Genomic DNA, 21,339 nt, shown 5'->3' with positions numbered 1-21,339 from the left:
AATCTACTTTCTAATCTGACAGGACTGCTCTTACGTTCAGTACAGTGCTGGAATTTCATCACTTGTAAAATTGAGGAACTGTAGAAGGAAATGACTTTGCCTTGTGTCCTAAATAATGAGAAGTAGATCAAGTTGTAATGTTCTGGTACATAATCCAAATTATATCCAAAAGGTTTCTATAGATTAATCAATGCCCAGAAGTGCCAGATAACGGAAAGTTTTTTATTGTTTTTTTTTTGGGGGGGGGGGTTGAAGGTGGAGTCTCAGAATGATTTTTTTTTTTAGTTTATTTATGGAAAACATTACATAATGCTTACAGTAACTTGTGAGTTCAAAGCACATTCATACTTCAGTTAATCTTTGTGGTAAATTGCAGAGTGGATTCAGAGACACACATGCATGCACGCACGCATGGTTTTTTTTTAAAAAAATTGAAACCAAATTTGTAATAGGTTTTTTTTAATTGTTAACACTAGGTTTCTAAAAAAACCTACTACGTTAATATAAATTATCTCACTATTAATGTGGTAACCTTATGATTATCTTTGAAACATAATCAATGCCTCTACTAGATATGCTGTATTAAAGAGAGCTATTCTATGTAAATGAAGAATAAATTTGATCATTTGTCAAATATTAATATTTCTACTCTACTTATGAGAAATCAACATTTCATTTTCACCTAATGGAAATATATCATTTTAGTCTGTCTCATAGCTGTTGGATCTTGTTTTGACCTTTCTGTCATGGGAATTCTCTTTTGATTGCTACTTCAACTTTTTTGACTTTAAGGTCCGCATGTGTTGGTAGGTACCGTATTTTTTGCACCATAACACTCACTTTTTTCCTCCTAGAAAGTGAGAGGAAATGTATGTGCGTGTTATGGAGCGAATGCCTGCGGGTGGCGGGGGGGATCTGCTGCAGTCGTGAGCAGAGGATCCATGGTTCCCCTTCCTTCCCTCCTCTGTGGTTACAAAGCATGGATCCCCATGGATCCTCAGGATTTTTGCATTGGGCTACTCCAAACTCACTGTCAGATCACATGTCTGTGGCCACAGCATGAACCACAAAAATCATATATCCACTATTTCGTTTAGAATATTTTTTTTCTTGTTTTCCTCCTCTAAAAACTATGTGCGTGTTATGGTCTGGTGCGTGTTATAGAGCGAAAAATACGGTAATTAGAGACTGCAAGCCAGTGGACATGGATTAAATCAGTGCTGGATGGGGGCACACACATAAGTTATCAAAAAAAGAAATACGATTCATCAGGCATGACTTGCTTTTGCGAAACCCTTGCTGCATCTTAGTAATCACAGCATCGTTTGTTAAATGCTCACAGACTTACTGTTTAGTTATCTATTCTATAATCTTTCCTGGTTTCAATGTCAGGCTCACTGGTCAGTAGTTACCTGGGTCTTCTTTCCCCCCCCCCCCCTTTTTGAAGATTGGGGCAGCAATCTGCTGGGACCTCACCTGTTCTCTATAAATTTTCAAAGATTATAAACAAAGGCTCTGAGATTACACCTCCTTGGGGTAGTACCTTTAGTACCCTTGAGTGCAGTTCATCAGGCCCTGGATATTTGAGTTCATATAAAGTAACTAGGTGTTCCCTTACCACCTCTTCCTGTCTTGAACTGCAGCTTCCTCCTTGCATTGTTGTTTCTGTTATCACTAGGTTGGGCATTGCTTTCCTTTTGGGTGAAGACAGAGGCAAAGTAGGCTTTGAGCAGTTCCGCCATCTCTCTGTCACCCAGTAGCATTTCTACCTCTTCTTGACACAAGGGACCTACTATTTGCTTGTTCTTCCTCTTGCTTCAGACATAGCCAAATAATTTTTTAAAAATTGCTTTTAACCTTTCTTGCAAGCCTGAGTTCATTCTGAGCTTTGGCCCACCTGACCTTTTCCCTTCAACTGTTGGCTACTCGTTTATACTCTTCCTTTGTGATTTCACTTTTCTTCACTTTCTTATATATCTCAGCTCATCTGTAAGCTCCTTATGCAGCCACACTGGTTTCTTTAGATGCCTCCCACTTTTCTTTATTGTTGGAATCATCTATTCTTGTACCTTCAATATTTCATCTTTAAGAAACTCCCATCCACCTTGGACTTCCTTCCCTTTGAGTATTTCTGACCACAGGACTTCACACAGTAGTTCCTTAAGCTTTCGGAAATCAGACTTCTTAAAGACCATAGTGCATATCCGACTATACTCAGGTTTCCCTTGCCTGTGTATAATGAAACCCAAGAGGACATGATCACTTCCTCCCAAGTTCCCTATACAGTGGTACCTCGGGTTAAGTACTTAATTCGTTCCGGAGGTCCGTTCTCAACCTGAAACTGCTCTTAACCTGAAGCACCACTTTAGCTAATGGGGCCTTCTTCTGCTGCCACGCTGCCAGAGCCCGATTTCTGTTCTCATCCTGAAGCAAAGTTCTTAACCTGAGGCACTATTTCTGGGTTAGCAGAGTCTGTAACCTGAAGCGTGTGTAACCTGAAGCGTATGTAACCTGAGGTACCACTGTACTTTCATTTCAGCAGTCAGTTCCTCCCTTTTGGTGAGGACCAGGTCCAAGAGAGATGATCCATTTGTTGCTTCTTCCACCTTCTGGTGGAAGTTCTGGTGAAGTTCTGGTGAAGTTGTCAGCAAGACAATTGAGGAATTTGTTAAACCTTACATTATTGGCAGAGTTTGAGTTCCAACAGATATCAGGGTAGTTGAAATCTCCTGTGACTACTATACAGTATCTTTCATTTTTGAGTATTGGTATGCAGTTCTGGGATTCCAGCTTGGGATATAACTGACCATTCCCATCTGATGTCCAAGTATAGTGAGACAATCTAACTTAGGCATTCCTGAAAGCATTCAAAACTACTAGCTATCTTCTGTGGGCCCCCTTGACAATACTATTGTTCTTCAGGCTCTGATATGCTGCTCCAAGGTTTATACACAGGACATGGAGCAAAGTGATTCCCAAAAGTCACTGTTGATTGATACTGAGGTTAATCCTTAGGGCTTAGGAGATCACCTGCGAAATGTTTTGATTTTCTTTCTGTATTACAAGGATGTGCACATAGTATCTTTTTGTTACCTCCTTGAAAATATTTACATTTATTTTTTTCAAAATGTTTCACATTCCTCTGTAATCAAGATTGTTATTTTTGGGTGCCTCAGAGTTGTCTGTCTTAATGCTTAAGAAGTATTAACTGCTTCTGTATTTTAAACTTTCAATTTTTCTAACTTCTCTAAACATAGTACTTAATATGTGAGAACTCCTTGTTCCATTTCATTTCTCTGTAGTAGTTTCTGGAACTTTTACAAATAAAATGTTCTGTAATATTTTTGGTTTATTCTTCAAACATCTTTAATTGTTGTCATCATGTCCCTCTTGTCCTTTTCATCTATATTCATATGGCTCGAATGAGTTTATAGTAAAAACATTTATTTTCCTCAGTACCCTTCTGGAGAACTAAAAAACTTGTGATGCTTTTGTGACGATCTGTATTGGTCCTAATACCTTTATTGTTCATCTGTGAATTTTGGAGTTTTTTTTCTACAGGCGAATAAGGTTACTTTTAGATACATAGACAGGTAGTAAGTAGTGCTCAGGATGTTATAGAAAAGTTGTAATGAATGAATTGTGTCTCTTTAAAAAAGAAGGGCAAAATTGATGGTATAGAAAAGCACGTTGATCCATCATACTGGGAACTAAAAAGTGTTTCAAATCCAAGTAACATATTTTCTAAACTTTCTGTGTCTGTTTTTAAGAGGTCTTTGTTTTTTAAGAGATTTTTTGAGACTGACCAAACTTTGTTTTTCTCCACATAAATTCTCCTTTAAGAACAGCTGAAAAATTTACAGTTAGTAAAAGGTTTATAGAGATTTAGAGTTAGATTAGAAGCTATAATCCTTTTTTGTTCCACTAACTTTTCAAGACAATGCTAAACACGTAGTCCCACTCAGTTCAGTGGAACTTATTCCAGAGCATATGTGTTTGCAATTGCAGCCTTAACTGCAATTGCAGTTCCTTAAAGAACTTCATTGAGTATGATATTCAACTTTTTCTTGCCCCCCTTTTTGGGGGAGGGCAGTACAGGATGATTAACGGCAGTATGAGGAAAACAGGATAACAACTTCCACTTCTAAAATTCTCCATTCCCCTATGAAGATCAGACATAATGCAGACACAAATTGTTTGCATTTCTTTCTCACATTTTTCTCCTAAGAAGCAAAGTGTGTATTAAATATGGAAGATACTTCAAACAACACATATATTTAAGGAATTATAACTTTATTTAAAGTCCCTAAAATACTTGGAATGTGGTTTGCTTTATTCATGACAAAAGTATATCCATAAGAAAAGTATGTCTCACTTAAACAAAAGAACTCTAGCTTTTCGCAACTTTTAGTTGTTAGGTTAGCTTCCTACCATATGTAAGTGTAGACCAGAGCGGGGAATCTTTTTCATCCTGAGGCCACATTAACCTCATAGAGAATTATTTGAGGTGGATGTGGCCAGACACAATCAGGCAATCAATAGAGAGGCCTGGATGACTGCATTGGCCCTTGAGTATGAAAGTTTCCACCCTTGTTGTAGATGATGGTGTATTATTTTAGTATGGTGGGGTGTATAAGATTGTAGGGCCTGAGTGACCAAAGACTCTGAAATGCCCTTGGACTGTATGTTAGTTTAAGACTTCCCTTCCTTCTCACTTGAGTGTACTCTTTGTCAATAGTGATATGTACCCCTCCATGTATAAGGCCTAGCACAGTTCCCCTTTTTGTAAAGGACCTGCCAAGATTTGTCCCTTCACTGAATGAACCACTTGGAATGCTCCAACAGTGCAGTTAATTTGCAGAAAACTGTTGGGCTATACAATGGGTTGGGTTATAGCAGTATCTTTTATCCCATGGGGGAAAGAACAGCTTTAGAGATGCAGGTTTTTGAGTTGATTTGCTGAGGGCACTGCACTAGCTGCCAGTCTGGTAACAGCCCATGTTCAAAGTCTTGTTGTTAAACGTATAAATCCTTGAAAAACTCAGAACCATTATGACCTTGTGTAAGATCATTTAGATCATCTGAGGAAATTGTACATGGGGCATCACATCCTACAGAATGACATAAGTGACCTGGAAATGGGCATTTTCCTCTATTGCCACTCTACTATGGCATACCTTTCCCTCTGCCATCTTGTAAGGACATACCTTTTCATCCAGATTTTCCCTCATTCATAAGATCAGCCCCTGTTTTTATCTGTATGTTTTAGCTAAATCCTTGTTTGTATTGTTTTTGAATGCTTTTATACTACTGTTTAACTGGTTTTATGTTGTATTTTTGGTTTAATTATACAGTATAGTATACTGTTTTATGTCTATACCTATTCAACATTTCAAAAGTTTTAAGCAGTTTATAAATGGTTTAAATAAATAAAAATACTGAGAGGAAAAATAGATGCTGAGTAATGCTTAAGTGCCATCTTTGTACAGCTGTCCTTTTTCCTTTCAGAGCTCCCAGCTCCTTTTTCTGCTGCCTTGCAGCTGCTTTTCATTATTTTCTTGGGGGGGGGGGTTGAAGAGATGTGACAGGAATGTTATTTAGAACTCCATGTAATATGTAGTTTGGTCCTTTAACTGATTCAATATGTATGTGTGTTGTGCTTGGAAATCTGTTTCCAAGTATAAGGTTTTTTGTATGAAACGTCTGTAAGACTGGTGCTGTGCCATGTATTGCTATGTTGGAGACTGAAAGTTTCCCTTTTAAACAGTACTACTGGAAAGTCTTAATTATGCAGCCACCCTATTTCCACTTGTTAATTTTAGAGGGGTTCAGATTTTTTGTTCTAGTGGCAGTCTCTGCATGGATGCTGAAATACCCAGGCTGACAATCCTCCACCAGCATGTCAGAGACCACCTTGGCCAGGGATACCACTGTGTAAAAGGCTGGTCAATAGACCATCACTGTTCCCAGTCTGTTTCACTGGTCCATCACTAGTGCAGTCCCACTAAGTCCATGTCAGGAACTGGCAGGGTTCTGAAGAATGTGTGACAGAAATACCGGGGGGGGGGGGCAGGAGAGGGGAACAAGCGATATATAAGGTTTGGTACTACCCATGAGGCAGGAGCCAGGGCAAGAGGAAGAGAAAGGGTCTGAGTAGTTGGAGGTGGAGGCTCAGGATGTGTCAGAAGCAGAGGGAGAAGTTATTAGTGTGAGGGGTGGTTTGGTCTAATCCCCACCATCCTCTGCCCCACTGTCTCTTAGAACCAGGAGGGGGTTCTGTGACTTCTGTGCAGCAGAAGTCTCAGGTTGCGTTTGCGTAGTCCCATCAAACAAGGGTACATAAGCCCAGGAGGATGTGGTCCCACTGTTGCTTCAACTAGTCCATGGGGCACAAGCCTGGAAAAGTTAATGCCAGCTACGTAGACACTAGAAGTGTGTGTTTGTAAGGAGCTGCTGTAAGTGTGTAAATTATTTATTTATTTTCAATAAATAATTGATTATGGACCAGTTGCCTTCCTTGGCTGGGTGTGTGCAGGACAGCCCATTCCAAGAGCAAGAGATTTTCCAGTAAAGGAGATTTATTTCTATGGGCAATAGCAACACCCCCACCCACCCCCCACACCAGCCCTTGGTCTAGTGCTGTACAGCTGAGTTATATCAGGGCCAGCCATCCAAGTCTCAGTAATATATGCCAGATCAGCTCCATCATCCACAATCAAGTCACGAATGGGCATGGTGTTATTATGGTCCGTTCTGCCATTCAGTAACAGTACCACCAAACTGGAGAGCTCAGCAGTATCAGTAACTTCTGGAGGAGTAGGAGGGCTGAAATGGGGGACGGGTACCAATCATCTAGATCTGTGTCCTAGTTGGTGGTCAGCCACTTTAATCCAACTATACCTCCTTCTGCCCACCACCACAGAAACTGGGGCAACATCTTTGCAGCTCCCTGCTACCTGCCCAAGCAGACACATCCTAGGACCATCATCAAGTTTCACACTAGACCAGTGAGAAATTAGGGTCACATAAACTTAGGCTAAGTGGTGGGCACATCCCACACTGTTGGGTGAAAAATAGTATAGCTCTCTTCCGTCTGTCTCTCACTCAGGTGGGACCCACCAACTTCCCCACCCCCAAAACTCTCACCTCTGGGTAAAGGGCACAGACCTGTCTCCTGGCCTGCAAGCCTGTATCCTAATTGATCAGGTTGGTAGTGCACCTGCCCTACTACTACTACTACTACTACTACTACTACTGTTATTATTTATATCCCACCCATCTGGCTGTGTTTCTAAGGCAAGCTCTAGACTAAATCCTATCTATATTCATTTAGCCAGCAGTCAAGCAAGCAGTACCATCACTGCAATCAGCACAAGCATGCTGTTACCTGCAGTCAGGTATCTAACAGGAGAAACTGATACAGCCCCCCCCCCACACGTTGGCTGGGAGAGCAGAGCAGGCAGCTGCCAGGATGGTGCCAATCAGCCCCTCCCTGTTTCATTTCCCTGTACATCTGCTTCCAACAGTATAACTTGTGAAACCTGCTTTGCTTCATAAAATAAGTTTCTGATCAGAGTTGGAGACTAAAACTTATTTAACTCTAAGAGGACTGCAGCTTCTCTACTTCATACTTTCTGTCTCACTTTTATTTTTCTTTACTTTGTTGTCTCTACGCAACTCTACTCTGGAATACTATGAATGTTGCCGCAAGATAAAAATGATCCTTGTCACTTAAACACTGCAAATTACATCTCTTATAGAGGAGAAAAGATTGAAGCAGGCGATAGGAATCAAAGCAACTGTGGAACCAGCCCCCCCCCCCCCCGGATTATGTACTCTCATCTGACTGAGTGTGCACATGTAAACTGTAGGCAAAATTTTGCCAGGGTAGCTGTTGTTCAAATCTCTGGTTAATGATGTGCAATATAATGTTTCTTCATTTTTTCTGAAAAATAATGGTGATTCCCCCCCCCCCCTATATAGACCTTTATTAACAGATACCTTGAGATGCTTAAGAGCACCCAAGTGAGTCTTCTTCCAGATTGGCGCTAGTTTAATGAGAATGTTACTTGATCTTCAGACAAAGTGACTGATTTCCCCTTTTCTTAGTTGAAAAAATGTAATTTAGGTTCTGTTGAACATTTGTTTTTCAAAACTTTAAATTATATTAATTTACATTTTAATTATATTACTATTTTGATATTCCAGCAAATCTATTGCTAGTGCAGAGCTAGCTTTTTTTATTTTGAATTTATGGAATTCTGATTCGTTCCCCCCACCCCCTGCAAAGAAAGGATTGATAAAATTTAATCCTGGTCTCAGTTCCCTGCCACACTGCTTTCATCAGAAGGAAATAGGTATATGAGAAGAGGCAAGAAGGCTGAGCAAAGTGTTTAAATCGTCCGTGTGATAAATAATGAGAGACTGGACAAGGATTTGGATTTGTAGCCAAAGAGAGAAGGGCAAGTGTTAAAGATGAATTGAGTGAACATTGTGGAGGTAAAAGAAAAAGCTCAAGCAGAAGTTGCCTGGAGGTTTCAAATTTAAGAGAGAGAAGTTAGATGAGACAGCAGAACTTAGTATCAAAGAAGAGGTAAGGGATGGCAGAGTAGAGGCAGAAGTTCAATTTTGAAGTTCAATTTTAGCTGACTTGTTTTAGTAAATTAGATTGTACTGGAAATAATAGTGGAGCAAATAACAGAAATCTTGGTAAGGTAAATATGATACGGGCAAAGAAAGAATGGAAGATAACATAGAAATCATATGGAGATCCAAAAGTAAAACAACAAAGCCAAAATAGCCTTGAGACCACCAATGGATAGTGGAAATGAGAAAAGAGAGAACTCTTAACAAAGAAACCTTGAGTGAACTGTGGAAATACAATATGACTAGAATCAGTGCGCAAAATTGAAAGAGCATGGAGATGAATGTGGTCAATGTTGTCAGAAGTGAAAGATTAATAGAATGATGACAGGAGGACAAAAACCTTGACACTGTACAGATTACTTTAAATCTGCACTGGAAGTAAACAGTATACCTTTCTGAAATCATGGGTGATGACTCTGTATACAATTTTTTAAAAAATATTTCACGTATGTTTGTTGACCACAGAATTCATATACACCATAGAACAATGTTCCTCAGGCTCGACTAATTCTTGGCAGGGAGGCACCAAGGATGATACTGTTGGCTCATCACCTTCCTGGGACTTTCCCTGAGTCTATTCAAATAGAAAGTTTATTCATACCTTCATAGTTGTGAAAGCTAGATTATTATAATATGCTGGTATACGGCTGTATGCATGGGTTTGGGGAAGAGCACTTCCATCTTGTGGTAGTTGCCAATTACAGGGAGCATATCGCAGCAGTTTTTAAGGGACTCCACTTGTGCTGAGAGATCTGGCAGATTATAGTAGATAAAATACTGGATTATGAATTGTGAAGTTCTTGATTTGAATCTTGCCTCTGACATGAACTTATTAGATGGCCCCAGGCAAGCCTTTCCCCCTGCCAAGCAGCCACCTGTATGGTTTGGGGTTCATAATATTGGTATACTTCTACCTGGTTAACACCTTATGCTTATTGTTATGGGTGAACCCAGGCCAGCAGCTTAACTATGGTTTATTAAGGTCACTCATTGACCAAGATTTGTACAGTGGTACCTCAGGTTACATACACTTCAGGTTACAGAGTCCACTAACCCAGAAATAGTGTTTCAGGTTAAGAACTTTGCTTCAGGATGAGACCAGAAATCGGGCTCTGGCAGCGTGGCAGCAGCAGAAGGCCCCATTAGCTAAAGTGGTGCTTCAGGTTAAGAACAGTTTCAGGTTAGGAACGGACCTCTGGAACGAATTAAGTACTTAACCCAAGGTACCACTGTAATTGGTTTATAATCCTTAGTTAAAATTAACCATGACTTAGTATGAGGTTTGAATCTGGATGTCCTCCTTAAGTATGGTTAAGGAGTTGGCACTGGCCGAAAGCTCCAGAGTGGCATGTGAAGTGTGACTATTTCTGGTGTCTCCTTTGACAGGAGAAAGCCAGGCCATGGGGTGGGGGTGCAGAATAAAGCAAGATTTAAATGGTTATTTGTCAGATACCTTACATATAACTATAGTTAGCATTAAACAAGGCTTGTGTTATGTGTGAACCAGGCCCTTATGGGAACAGTGCAAAAATTATAGCAAGATAATGCATGTGGAAGACTTTGAAAGCACTAGGTTGTTGTTTGTGGTTGTTTCAATGCGCTGACACTCACTTGTAAAATCTTGAAGGATCTGGATGCTGTTACAGCTGAGGGACTAGTCACTTTCTGCCAACCTAATTTATTTTGAATAGTTTAAGGTTAAATGTTATGATTAGAAAACATATGTATATATGAGATAAATAATTGTTATATTCTGTGTTAACTTGTATTAAAAGGTATTATTATTATCTTCCTTAGCTCATGAAGTATGTTGGAATAGAAAGTGTAAATATATGTTCTTATATGGCACTTGCCGTTGCTTAAAGAGGTATTGCTGGTCAGTTTTCCCTATAAATTTTACCTAAAAATGTTCTATGAATTTCCATTTTTAATAATGATGCTTAGGCTGGAGTCTTGTCAGAACATACAGTTGGCAGATGCATACCTACAATATTTTTTAAAAATGTGCAAAGAGCCTAGGAATTGATATTGATGGCCACTTTCACATAGAGATAATATGCCCCAATGTGATAAGGTGCTCAGCTTCTGGAAGTGAGATCTTCCCTGATAATGAGTCATAACATTAATGTTATAACCACATTTTAAAGATCACTCTACCGCTGTTCTGAAGAGATGGGGTGATGGCTCTAACTAAATTCTAATCTGATGAGTTGTGATTAAAGTTCTACTATATATGTATATATATATTATTTTTCTCCAATGCTTGTCCTAAATTGACATGTCAGTTTAGGATACAGTGTAGTTGGCACTGGCCTAAAGATTTGTTTGTAGTAAGTTGTGTGACTTCGAAGATTGTAGCTTCCTGATGTTGAGGTTTGCAGACAATGAATTGAGAGATGCAGTTCATAATACCTAACCTGCTTCAGATCTTTGCAGAGGTGTGTTGGTAATTTTGGGCAAATCACTTTGTCTTCATATTTTGTTGCGGTGACCTAGTATTACTAAGGCTGAAATCTTAAACATGGGGTGGTATTCAACTTAGTTTAGCTCAGAGTAGACCTATTACAATTAATAAACAAGACAAAGCTTATTTCAGGGGGTCTACTGTGGGTAAAACTTAGTTGAACACCACTCATAGTATTAATGGGGTTTGCTTTTGAGTAAATATTTTTGGAGCTGTCATGTTAGAGGCATGCTGGGAAAGACATAGCCATCTAGCTGTAGCCATCAGTAGCAATCAGTTCGACAGTTACAGAAAGCATCCGCATTGGGCAATATATATGGTGAGTCAGGCTTCAAACAAGCTATCCCCCCCCCCCCCAATGCTGAAAATGTTTAGTAGCTTACATGCAGCCCTTAGAAGACAAAAGCCATTTATATCAGTGTTAGGCAACAAGCCTCTTTGTTTAAAACTGATTCTGCCCCAGCCATGTATAAAGTGGGAACTGAATCTAGTTTTAAGCAAAAAGAAAAAGGTTGCACGGATAATGGGAGATGAGTGCTTCTCTTGTCTACTGTCTTATCATTGCATAGCCTTCCCCCACCAAATGGTTTCCTGCCAACCGTGCTTATTTCCATTAGCAAAACTCAGCTGAGGAGAGAAACACCTGGGTGAGCTGACTGCAGAGAGACTGCAGGCTGTGGTCACAGTGAGAAATTAGCATCTCCCTCCACCTGTGTGTCCCCTTTCCTCTAAAACTCTTAAAACCTCCTCAACTTTAGATGCGATTGTAGTAGAACTAGGTTTGACTAGGTCTGCTAGTGTTACATTTCATGCAGAAATGTGGTTCTTATAGTATTTAAAATTCAGTTCTTTTACCTACTTGTATCTTGGAAAGCTGCAATATTACATGCTAAGAAACAAAATGTCCTGCATCTATAAAGCGTAATTGTCAGTCCTGTGTGACTGATTATTTTACTCTGTTTGGGCTTGCCACTCTGTGGGAAAAAAATAAGAAGCCAGTGATTTATCAGTCTTGTTAGTTGTTGTTTGTCTTTTTTTTTGTTAACTCTGCCTACACATGGCAGTTTAATCTTTCACATTCTGACTGTTGCCTCTGTGGTTTTATGCTTTGAAGTGATGAGATGTCACCACAATACTGCACACACAAACAAGTAGGTAAGTGAAAACATGGGTGTGTATCTGATTTTCCCTTTGTATACTACTATCAAAGGAACCCCACAGGTGGTATCCAAAAAGGGGGGCAAAAATGTTTCACAATTTTAAATGGAATGCTGCAAAATCAAAGTAATATGTATCAGTGAGATCTTGGTTTGAAAGAGCAGCCTGCTGCTACTTTTCTTAATGTGCAAAGGAGAAACTGTAGCTTGATGTTACAGCAACTGTTTGCATGCTGAAGGTCCCATGTTCAGGGCTTTTCATCTCCAAGTAGGGCTGCAGGAAAACTCAAGAACTACGCCACAAGTTGTTTCAATGCTTTCCTGTGTTTTAAAAGATGTGACCAATGTAATAGTGTTACAATCTCAAAAAACAAACACAAAAAGCAAACAAACTGTAACATGGATACATGTTTTCTCTAAAGTATGAATCAGTTTCCACACTGTCCGCTGCGATATTCATGAAGAGCTTGGGCAAGTGTCAAATCTATGGCAATGTTTATTGAAATCTGTGGAAAAGGGTTTTTCTGGCCAATGACTAATGTAACATGCGGAAATACATTGATGGGCTTCCACAAACAAATGCCTCCAAAGCAAGACCTTGTTCGTGTGACTTTACTATGCATTCACAAATAGCAGGACAGCATCAAAGTTAATGTCATGGCCAAAGGAATGTACACTTTGCTGTGGCAACACCCTAAAGATTTGTGCCTTTTCAATGCAACATTTATCATTTGCTGGGAAGGCAAATGTCACAGAAGTCTCTCTTTTTAAGAAGAGGATTTCATACTAATGAGTATCATATTGCATCACCTGGCTAACAGATTTTATTTTTTATTTCCCAGTCTCAATCTCAAAAATAACAAAGGTGGTCAGTTGACACCTGTATTTCAGAGGCTGCGTCTGCTTCTGCAATTTATTTCAGCATAATCATGTTTCCCTTAGAGACATTATTCCATTTTGGTGGTGGTTATTTTAAATTATGTCAAAATTCATTTACACTTTGTTTTCAGGACTGTTCCCTGAGGCAAGGCAAGAGACCTTCAGCTCTTGAGCTGAATTTTTATATCCCTAGGTCAGGATTGGGGAACTTCCAGATCCTGGGCTAGCCTTGGCCTACCAAACTTCACCATTTGGCCCATGAGGCCATTCTGAGCAAGCCACAACCACCTACCCTGTACCTGAGGTCATACAAGTAAGGGCAGGGCTTGACTGAAAGGGTGGGGTTTGTTCAAAGTTGCTCTGTGCAGCTCCCAAAGCACCCAGCAAACAGCTGATTGTTAGGAGCCTTTGAGGCGCTGCGCAAAGCAGGAACCCAGCACTAAACAGGGTTGCTCCCCTTTCACATTAGCTGATACAAAGGGAGAGTATTCTTGCTGAGTTTGACCATACCAGAGAGCCCTCTCGCAAAAGCCTTTGGGAGTCACACCTTCCTGTTTAAGATTGCAGTGAGATTGGATTCAAAAGGGAATCCTAAAGGCTTCCCCTTTCTCTTTTAAACCTGATCTCACTTTGATGAGAGCAAAAGGGATTTTAGACATCACCTTTAGCCTGTGATGCAGATCCCAATAAGGACCTGGCTCACAGAGCTGTAAAGCTTCCTCAGCTATACTGTAGCCCGGGCATCCCCAAACTTGGCCCTCCGGCTGTTTTGGGACTACAGCTCCCATCATCCCTAGCTAACAGGACCAGTGTTCAGGGATGATGGGAGTTGTAGTCCCAAAACAGCTGGAGGGCCGAGTTTGGGGGTGCCTGCTGTAGACTAACCCACCTATTCAGTTTTGCTAGAGAGAGACAATCAGGATGAAAATTAACTCTACAAAGGTATCCGATTCAAAACATATTAACACATAATTATACTGTATTATCTTTCTTCTAAAAGCAATAACATATGTCCACTGCCACCCTGACTTTTCTTTCAGACAAGGGCAGACACCTGTCTCTTTTCTGTAAAACTTTAGGATGCCCTACACTGATGGCTTGGGTGGCAATCCTGTGGCAAGATCTGCTGGAATGAGCATCTTAAGTTCCATTGAATTTCCATCAGCATTAAACCCCAACCCTGGCTCAGCCAAAGATGCAGTGGTATAACTTGTTTAGCTCAGCTCAGCGGGGTCTTAACTAGCTGAGAGGCTTTATCTCAAGCCTGTTCACCTCAGCCACTTAACAAAGCGACCTGATGTGGAACTCTTATTTTAAAGTCTTGTTTTCTCTCTGCCAGGCTTAGGCAGGGCAACAGCAGCAATCCTGCTGCGGAACACAGTTTGGATCTTGTGTAAATTTACTCTGGCTTACCTTACACCAGCTTCCTTTATGCCAGTTTCTTGTGCATAGGATTGCTTCTCTAATAATCATTAAATTATCAGGGGAATAATAATAATAATAATAATAATAATAATAATAATAATAATAATAATTTACTGTTTATACCCCGCCCATCTGGCTGGGTTTCCCCCAGCCACTCTGGGCAACTTCCAACAAAAGATTAAAAATACGTTAATATGACAGTTCTAAAAGAAGATTTAAATGACAGCACATTTATGCTATGCAGGTTTAACTTTTGTTGTGTTATGTTGGTCACAATGAATGTATGTAAAACACATTTTAGATCATATCACATTTTCTTAATGCTAAGAACCTCAAAGAAGAGAAAAAAGTTCAAATATATGATTTTTTATTTTCAGTTGTTAAGGGGGTGGGGAAGAGTATATGTTTTTGTCACTAATGTAACATCTTCAACCAGTGTAACTTTTCTTGTCCTAAGGCCAAGCTCATCTGATTTTGTATATCAATGTGAGTGGAAAAAGTAGACACTGCCTTTTTTTCTTTGGGGGGGAGGTTCAGAAAATATCCTTCAAAGAGACAGATTGTAAAGAAAAATATTTTAAATAAAAAAATGTAGAATTCTGAAGAGAAAATGAAAAAATGAGGGAAGTAATGTAAAATATTATATACATAGAATGATAGAAAGGGGGAACTAGGAGGCTGTTTCATAAGCTGTTATTGCCTTCCCCATTTTAGAGATGGGAAGTGAAGTACAACTGGCTCCTCCTGTACTGTTGAACTTAAAAAGACCCTAGAACATTTAGAGGGGAATTTAAACATCAGTGTTAACAGCATAATATTGGGAAGGCGAACAGGCTGAATTACAAAATCTTACTCACTTCATATGCTTTCATGTGTCAAAAATGTCACTTCAAGTCTACTTAGAACTTGGCAAGTACTTACTACTGATTAAAAGTGATTTAGAAAGAAATGTGAGAAGCTAAACAAACTTTTGATTTGGCACAGGTAGCATGTTGAAATACCAGATTAACTCAAAACGTTGTGTGCAATACGGAAAACTAAGTAGGTGCAAACATAAACTTAAAACAGCAGATGTAAATTGGGAAAGGTTTATATTGGCTTTTCTGTGTGTGTACTAATGGAACAAATAAAATACATTTTCAAGTATAAATATTTGGCATGCACTGCAAGTATTTAATGTAGACAATAAAGCACTATGGGGACACTGTCAAAGCAAGTAATAGACAAGAACAGCGAACAAAGGGAGATACTTTTTTGCTGCTAATTTTTACTTAAAGCAGTGTTGGAAGTACAGTGGTACCTCGGTTTACGAACTTAATCCGTTCTGGAAGTCCATTCTTAAACTGAAACCATTCTTAAACCAAGGTGCGCTTTCCCTAATGAGGCCTCCCGCCACCAGTGCCCTTCCACCATTTGGATTCCATTCTTGGACAGAGGTAAAGTTTGCAACCCTCAACACTACTTCCGGTTTTGCGGAGTTCATAAACCAAATCGTTCGTAAACAGGGCTGTTCTTAAACTGAGGTACCACTGTATTATGTGCCAAACCCTTCTCTCAATTCTGCATGTATATATATACTTGTTCATCCACACTGTAAAGGCTAAATTGAGCAAATCTAAATGTGTTTTTCCTCCCAAATATCCTATTGAGCACATTATGATTGTTCAGAATGTGTAATTGCAGAGATATATGTTCTTGGCTGAAATCTGTTACTGTATTTTGTTTGTTTGTTAATAGAGATAGGAAGGAAATAGGATAAGAGGTGTATAAAGTTAAGCAAAAGAGCAGAAAGCTGTGAGGGAGGGGCCCATTGTCATATGACCCCAGTCCTGAGATCCATGTACATGTAGATCAGGCATGCACAGATTTGAACTCTTCACTGGAATGAATGTGGAGCTGCATGTGCTCATTGCAAGTGTGCAGGTGCAAGTTTTTAAAATAGAAACCTTCTGGTTTAAATTAATAAAGGGGAAGAGCCAAGCTACATGTTACACAGACATAGCTTTAGCCTTCTTTTTGGCATCAACAGCCATCTCAGGAGAGGGCATTCAGGAGTTCCTTCAAAACTAAGCTTAGGGTGCCTAGGGTCAGAGCAGTTTAGAGTGGGGAAAGGGTTGTGCATCCCTTTAGTGTCTGGTTTTTTGCATTCCCAATTGCTCCCTTCTGAACTGTAATTTAGCCCTCATGTTGTTCAGATTTTCTCTTGTTTTGAACTTCTTTCATATTGTGCAGAACTTTGTGTGTGCCAAAGTATAGACCGCATATATTTGTTACATGTGTAATTTATTAAGTACCTTCATAAATAAGCTCTTTTAGAAGAAGCCTGTTAGCATGAGAGGCTCTTGGGCATAACTTGATTTTCTCTACTTTGAAATTATGGGAGGAAATGGGAATTGTGAGTGTTTCCCAATGGGGTTGCACACTCATTAAAAGCAGGTTCACAGTTTAGGGGTACAAAATGCTGTACATTACCTTTAAAACACTAAATGGCTTGTGACCCGCTCTTCCCAAGTGAATCTGCCTATCCATTGTGATGGTGAGGGTGTGGCACCCATAACGTGGAACTCCCTGCTTTGGAAGCTTCATTTGGCTCCTTCTTTACCAGTGTTCTGCCAATGACTAAAAAAAAAAAATTGCTTTCTGACAAGCTTTTGATTTATCAAATGCATACATCTATACTGTTATGACTTTCTGAATATATTGGACAAATTACTAGTACTGCTTGCCAAAGCAATACATTTTTGTGTTCCTATTAATTGATGTGACATTTGGTTTGCTTCTCTTCTAATTATTGAATTATATATTTCTTTTATGCAGACAATTTCTTTAGAAATTTCAGAATTTTCATCAGACAGTGAAAGTCTGGAAAAATGCCAAGCAGAAACTAAAGCTGCTGATTTAGAATTCCATGAAAAGCCCAAGTTCAATTTTGGAGCAGGGATTGAAACAGATACAGGAAGGTCAGCAAGTGACTGGTTAAAATCTGCTCAGATGCTTCTACAGACACCAGAGAAAAAGAGAGAGAAGAACATGAAGACTCCAGAAGATTCTGCAAAGAAAAGAAAATTTCTGAGGTATATATGTTTTGGGGTTTTTTCATTGTAGCATTCTGGTAATAATAACAAGAGTAGTTTCAACATGAGCAAAATCTAAGAGTTTTAACATTCAAAGGCTTTTTGAAAGGATTGGCCATTTTAAATCATGAATCATGCCATTTTAAGTCACTGTAAGTCATGAGTTAATTCATTTTTAGCTCTCTAGTGATATATGTATACAGTTTTTCAAAGCATTCACACAGTCACTGCAGCAAATCATCTTATGATGAGTTTACTACAATAACCACCATCTTAACATTTCCTTCTACAGTGCTGATTCAAATATTTCTATCTTGCACAACTGTGTCATATCTGTTTTTCATATCGATAATTACTTATCTGAGTTTTGAACACAATGTTTGTAGTTCATTTGAAAGTGCTAAGTTCCATTCACATTGTGCGCCACAATTATATTGTTTGGAAGTGTGGGTGGGGCTGTTGTCATTGGGTAAGTTTGAAGTAAAATTAGCAATAATGCACCACACCATCACATTAATATTTTCATAGATGTGAGTCATATATTTGAACAAATTACCGTAGATAATGATGATCAATTTTATAGCATTTTTCCCCCTGTAAAGTTACTCACATTTTAGTAGTGCTGGTCTTAGCTTTTCTCCACATTGTAATATTTGTGATAGAAAACAAAACAAAACTTTCATATTGTTATATAAACATGCTTTCTGCTGTTGAATAGTTAAACACTAATATCTGACCGATTTAATAGACTTAACCTTATCAAAGTTGTAGAAATACAGAATGTTCTAAAATACCACACAGTAAAACAAAGTCTTTTTCCTGTGAGATGAGCCATAACTTTGAAAGTAAAATGCATTCTACAGGAAAAGAGAGCACTGAAATTAAATGGGTTTTTAGTTGAATGGCACAAGTGCGTATCTGTTAATTGAATAAGTTAACATTCTACCAGTCTCATAGATGCCCTTCTTTTTCTTCCTATTCCAGTCAGTTCATTTTGTGAGCCCCTTCATAGCATATCTCTCAATGCTGTAAGCAACTCAATGGTAGAACATCTGCTTTGCATGCAAAAGGCTCTAGTTTCAGTCCCTGGCATCTCCAGATGGGATGAGATAAATGCTTACCTGAAACCCTGGAGAGCCACAGCTAAATGGAGTAATGCTCAGAGTGTGTATTAGGCCACAGCCTATGCTTATGAGAGGGCAAAGTAAGAAATGGCTCTGCAAACCTCTTTTGAGATGAAATTAAGAGGTAGATAAATGTCAGAAACTTCACTGTGCTCTACACAACACATTGTGCAGATATAGCACCGTAGTTTGGTGATTGAGTGCATCTGGTATGTTCCGACTCTCTTCCCTCTCCCACCTATAGTTGGCATCAAACCAGGCTTCAAATCTGCTTTTAACTGTGGTTTCCAGCTTCAGTTGGTACTGTGGTTAGAATCATTTCTCTACCAACCATGGTTGCCTCCAAAACGGAAAGGGGGGTATAGAATGCTTGTACGAAAGGTGAGGAGGGACAAGTGCTTGATAACATGATGCAGCATTGCCTCTGGAGCAGGCCTACATGACATCAAATGCAAACTGCTCTGAACCCAAAAGTTCCATCTTATTTTAAGCTTCAAACAAATGATTCATATTCCAGCTTTAGTTGACCAAGCTTCTATGCGGTAGACTACTCCAAAATGTTAATAGACTGAATGTGAAAATAAATAACTCCTCCATTTCATGAGTTGCATTCAGTTTTGTTTTTCAGTACACAATTAAAGATGTGCAAACACACATAACAGTTGAAGCACTTCAGCTATTTACCATACGTTTTATCTATCCCTGTTTCCATTTTCTGTATCTATATTTGTCCTTAGTCCGTTTGTTCAATCCCTATCCCCTCTGCATTTACTGTTTCAGTTTCCCCAGTAAGAGCAATTCTCGCTGTTATTGCTGATGGAACAGGAGGTGTTTGTGCATACACATTCATGCACAAATGGGCACATACACTGACTTTAGAAGAGCCAGACATACTCTTCAGGAAGTGGTATATTGAAAAATTGCATGTTTATCATAAGAAGAGCCCTGCTTGTTCAGACCAAAAGCCTGTTTAGTTCAGCATTCTATTCCTATGAGAAGCCCCTGAGTAGGACATGCTCACAGTAGCACTCTCTCTTCTTATGTGAAAGAATTAACAGGCTGAGCTCATCTGTTACTCTCATTGTTGCTGCGATTGTCTCATTTTTTTATTGCTGTTGTGATCAGATTTGTCTTCAGTGGAAACTAAGAAGACTGTCAAAGGTTTGAATGCAAGACTGAATATAGGGTCATTTGAGCCTGCATGCTGTCCTTGCATTCATGGGCAGTGAGCTTTTTTGATGCAATTAATTTTAAGAGTTTTGCCATTGTACACAAAAAGAAAAGGGCTAGGTAGCAGAGAGACAATGGCATTTATGCAGTATTTGCATATTTTCTTCTTTTTTCAATTCTCTCAATTTACTTTTTGTCCGGCAAATAATTGGTTAAGAGGTCCCAAGTGATTATAAAATACTCTGGACTCCTTGAGCTTTTTATTACTACCAAAGTACAAATCAATCATTTACCTTTATTTGCTTCTCAATTCTTGTGACTTTAGCTGTTTTCTTGAAAGCACAATTGGTAAAATTAGGATATTGGCTTTTAAAAATTACAGGATTTACGTTCCAAATAAATTACCAAGTAGCTCAGTTCAGCTGGAACTCTATAGGTACTCTTTTGTTTTTATATTGTGATTTTGTATACCGCTTAGAGAGTTTTTAAAGTAATAAGCAGTTTAGAAATACTAAAAAATATATAACACTGGGTCCTAGGAGATTGGGCCTTGTTATGTTCTCCATCCTACCTTCACAACAAATTTAACCTCACAAAGAGGGGATCCTAAGAGAGCTCACCTGAGTAGTTAAAGATAATTCACTGCATAATTCAGCCATTTACCTGACAGTCATTAGCAAAAAGGTAACTTCAGATAAAATGATATTTGTTTTTAACATAGGCTGTTTTTGATCTGAATTGTAGATAGGTTGCTACAATATTACCTTCAGTTTATTTGCTTTGCTTGCCACTTCCCCTTGTGAACACTGAACTGTTTCTGCCGTGGACAATTTTCAGACCACTGAAAGTACATACTTGACCCAGCTTATGATATGAATCATGAGGTCAAGTATGTGTGAGAAGTATTTTGGGATGCGTTCCTTGCCAGTGGTCACACATCTTCCAGTAATCTGCTCTAGGCTAATGGTCAAAAGTGCACTCAGTTGTGGCTGAAATTACACTCTTCAGCAGAAGAGTCGCTTTGACCCAAGGAGTGCTCTTGTGCCCCTTTCAGAATTGCTCTGGTTTTTATTCCTGGAAAAACTGTGTATGAAAACAACTTATACTAAATGTAGATTATATAATATGCTGATGTGCTTTACAAGTATATGCAAGTGTTGATTTATAGCACCCCTTTGGCTCTAAATGAGGCATCATGTCTGTTCCTTGGTACTTTGGGGAACAAAGGTAAAATATTGGTATAACTGAATAATTCTTCATTCTCCGTAGGGGTGGGCTTGCAGAGAGACTGAACAGACTCCAGAACCGAAAGAGGGCCGCCATTAGCTTTTGGAAGCATCAGTGTATTTCTGATGATCACATTGGTAAGAAACATTTGATTACTATGAAAACTACTTGGG

At 39.1% G+C, this 21,339-nt stretch overlaps 1 protein-coding gene across 5 annotated transcripts in view; it reads left to right on the top strand.

Annotated features, from left to right (window-relative positions):
* SPIDR (scaffold protein involved in DNA repair) overlaps positions 1-21,339 on the top strand; it is a 167,148-nt gene that overhangs the window by 38,097 nt on the left and 107,712 nt on the right. For all 5 annotated transcript variants that reach the window (XR_013988681.1, XM_081013837.1, XM_081013835.1 and 2 more), the window contains exons 6-7: positions 17,389-17,645; positions 21,209-21,303. Coding sequence is in view for 4 of the 5 variants with exons in the window: in XM_081013837.1 (XP_080869963.1) it covers positions 17,389-17,645; positions 21,209-21,303 (352 nt within the window). In the remaining variant the exon portion in view is untranslated. The remainder of the gene's footprint in view (positions 1-17,388; positions 17,646-21,208; positions 21,304-21,339) is intronic.

This window comes from Podarcis pityusensis (assembly GCF_964106645.2).
Source record: "Podarcis pityusensis genome assembly, chromosome: 7".
Classification (NCBI taxonomy): domain Eukaryota; kingdom Metazoa; phylum Chordata; class Lepidosauria; order Squamata; family Lacertidae; genus Podarcis; species Podarcis pityusensis.
The sequence above is the reverse complement of the archived record's forward strand: the minus strand, read 5'-3'. Positions and strand labels throughout refer to the sequence as shown.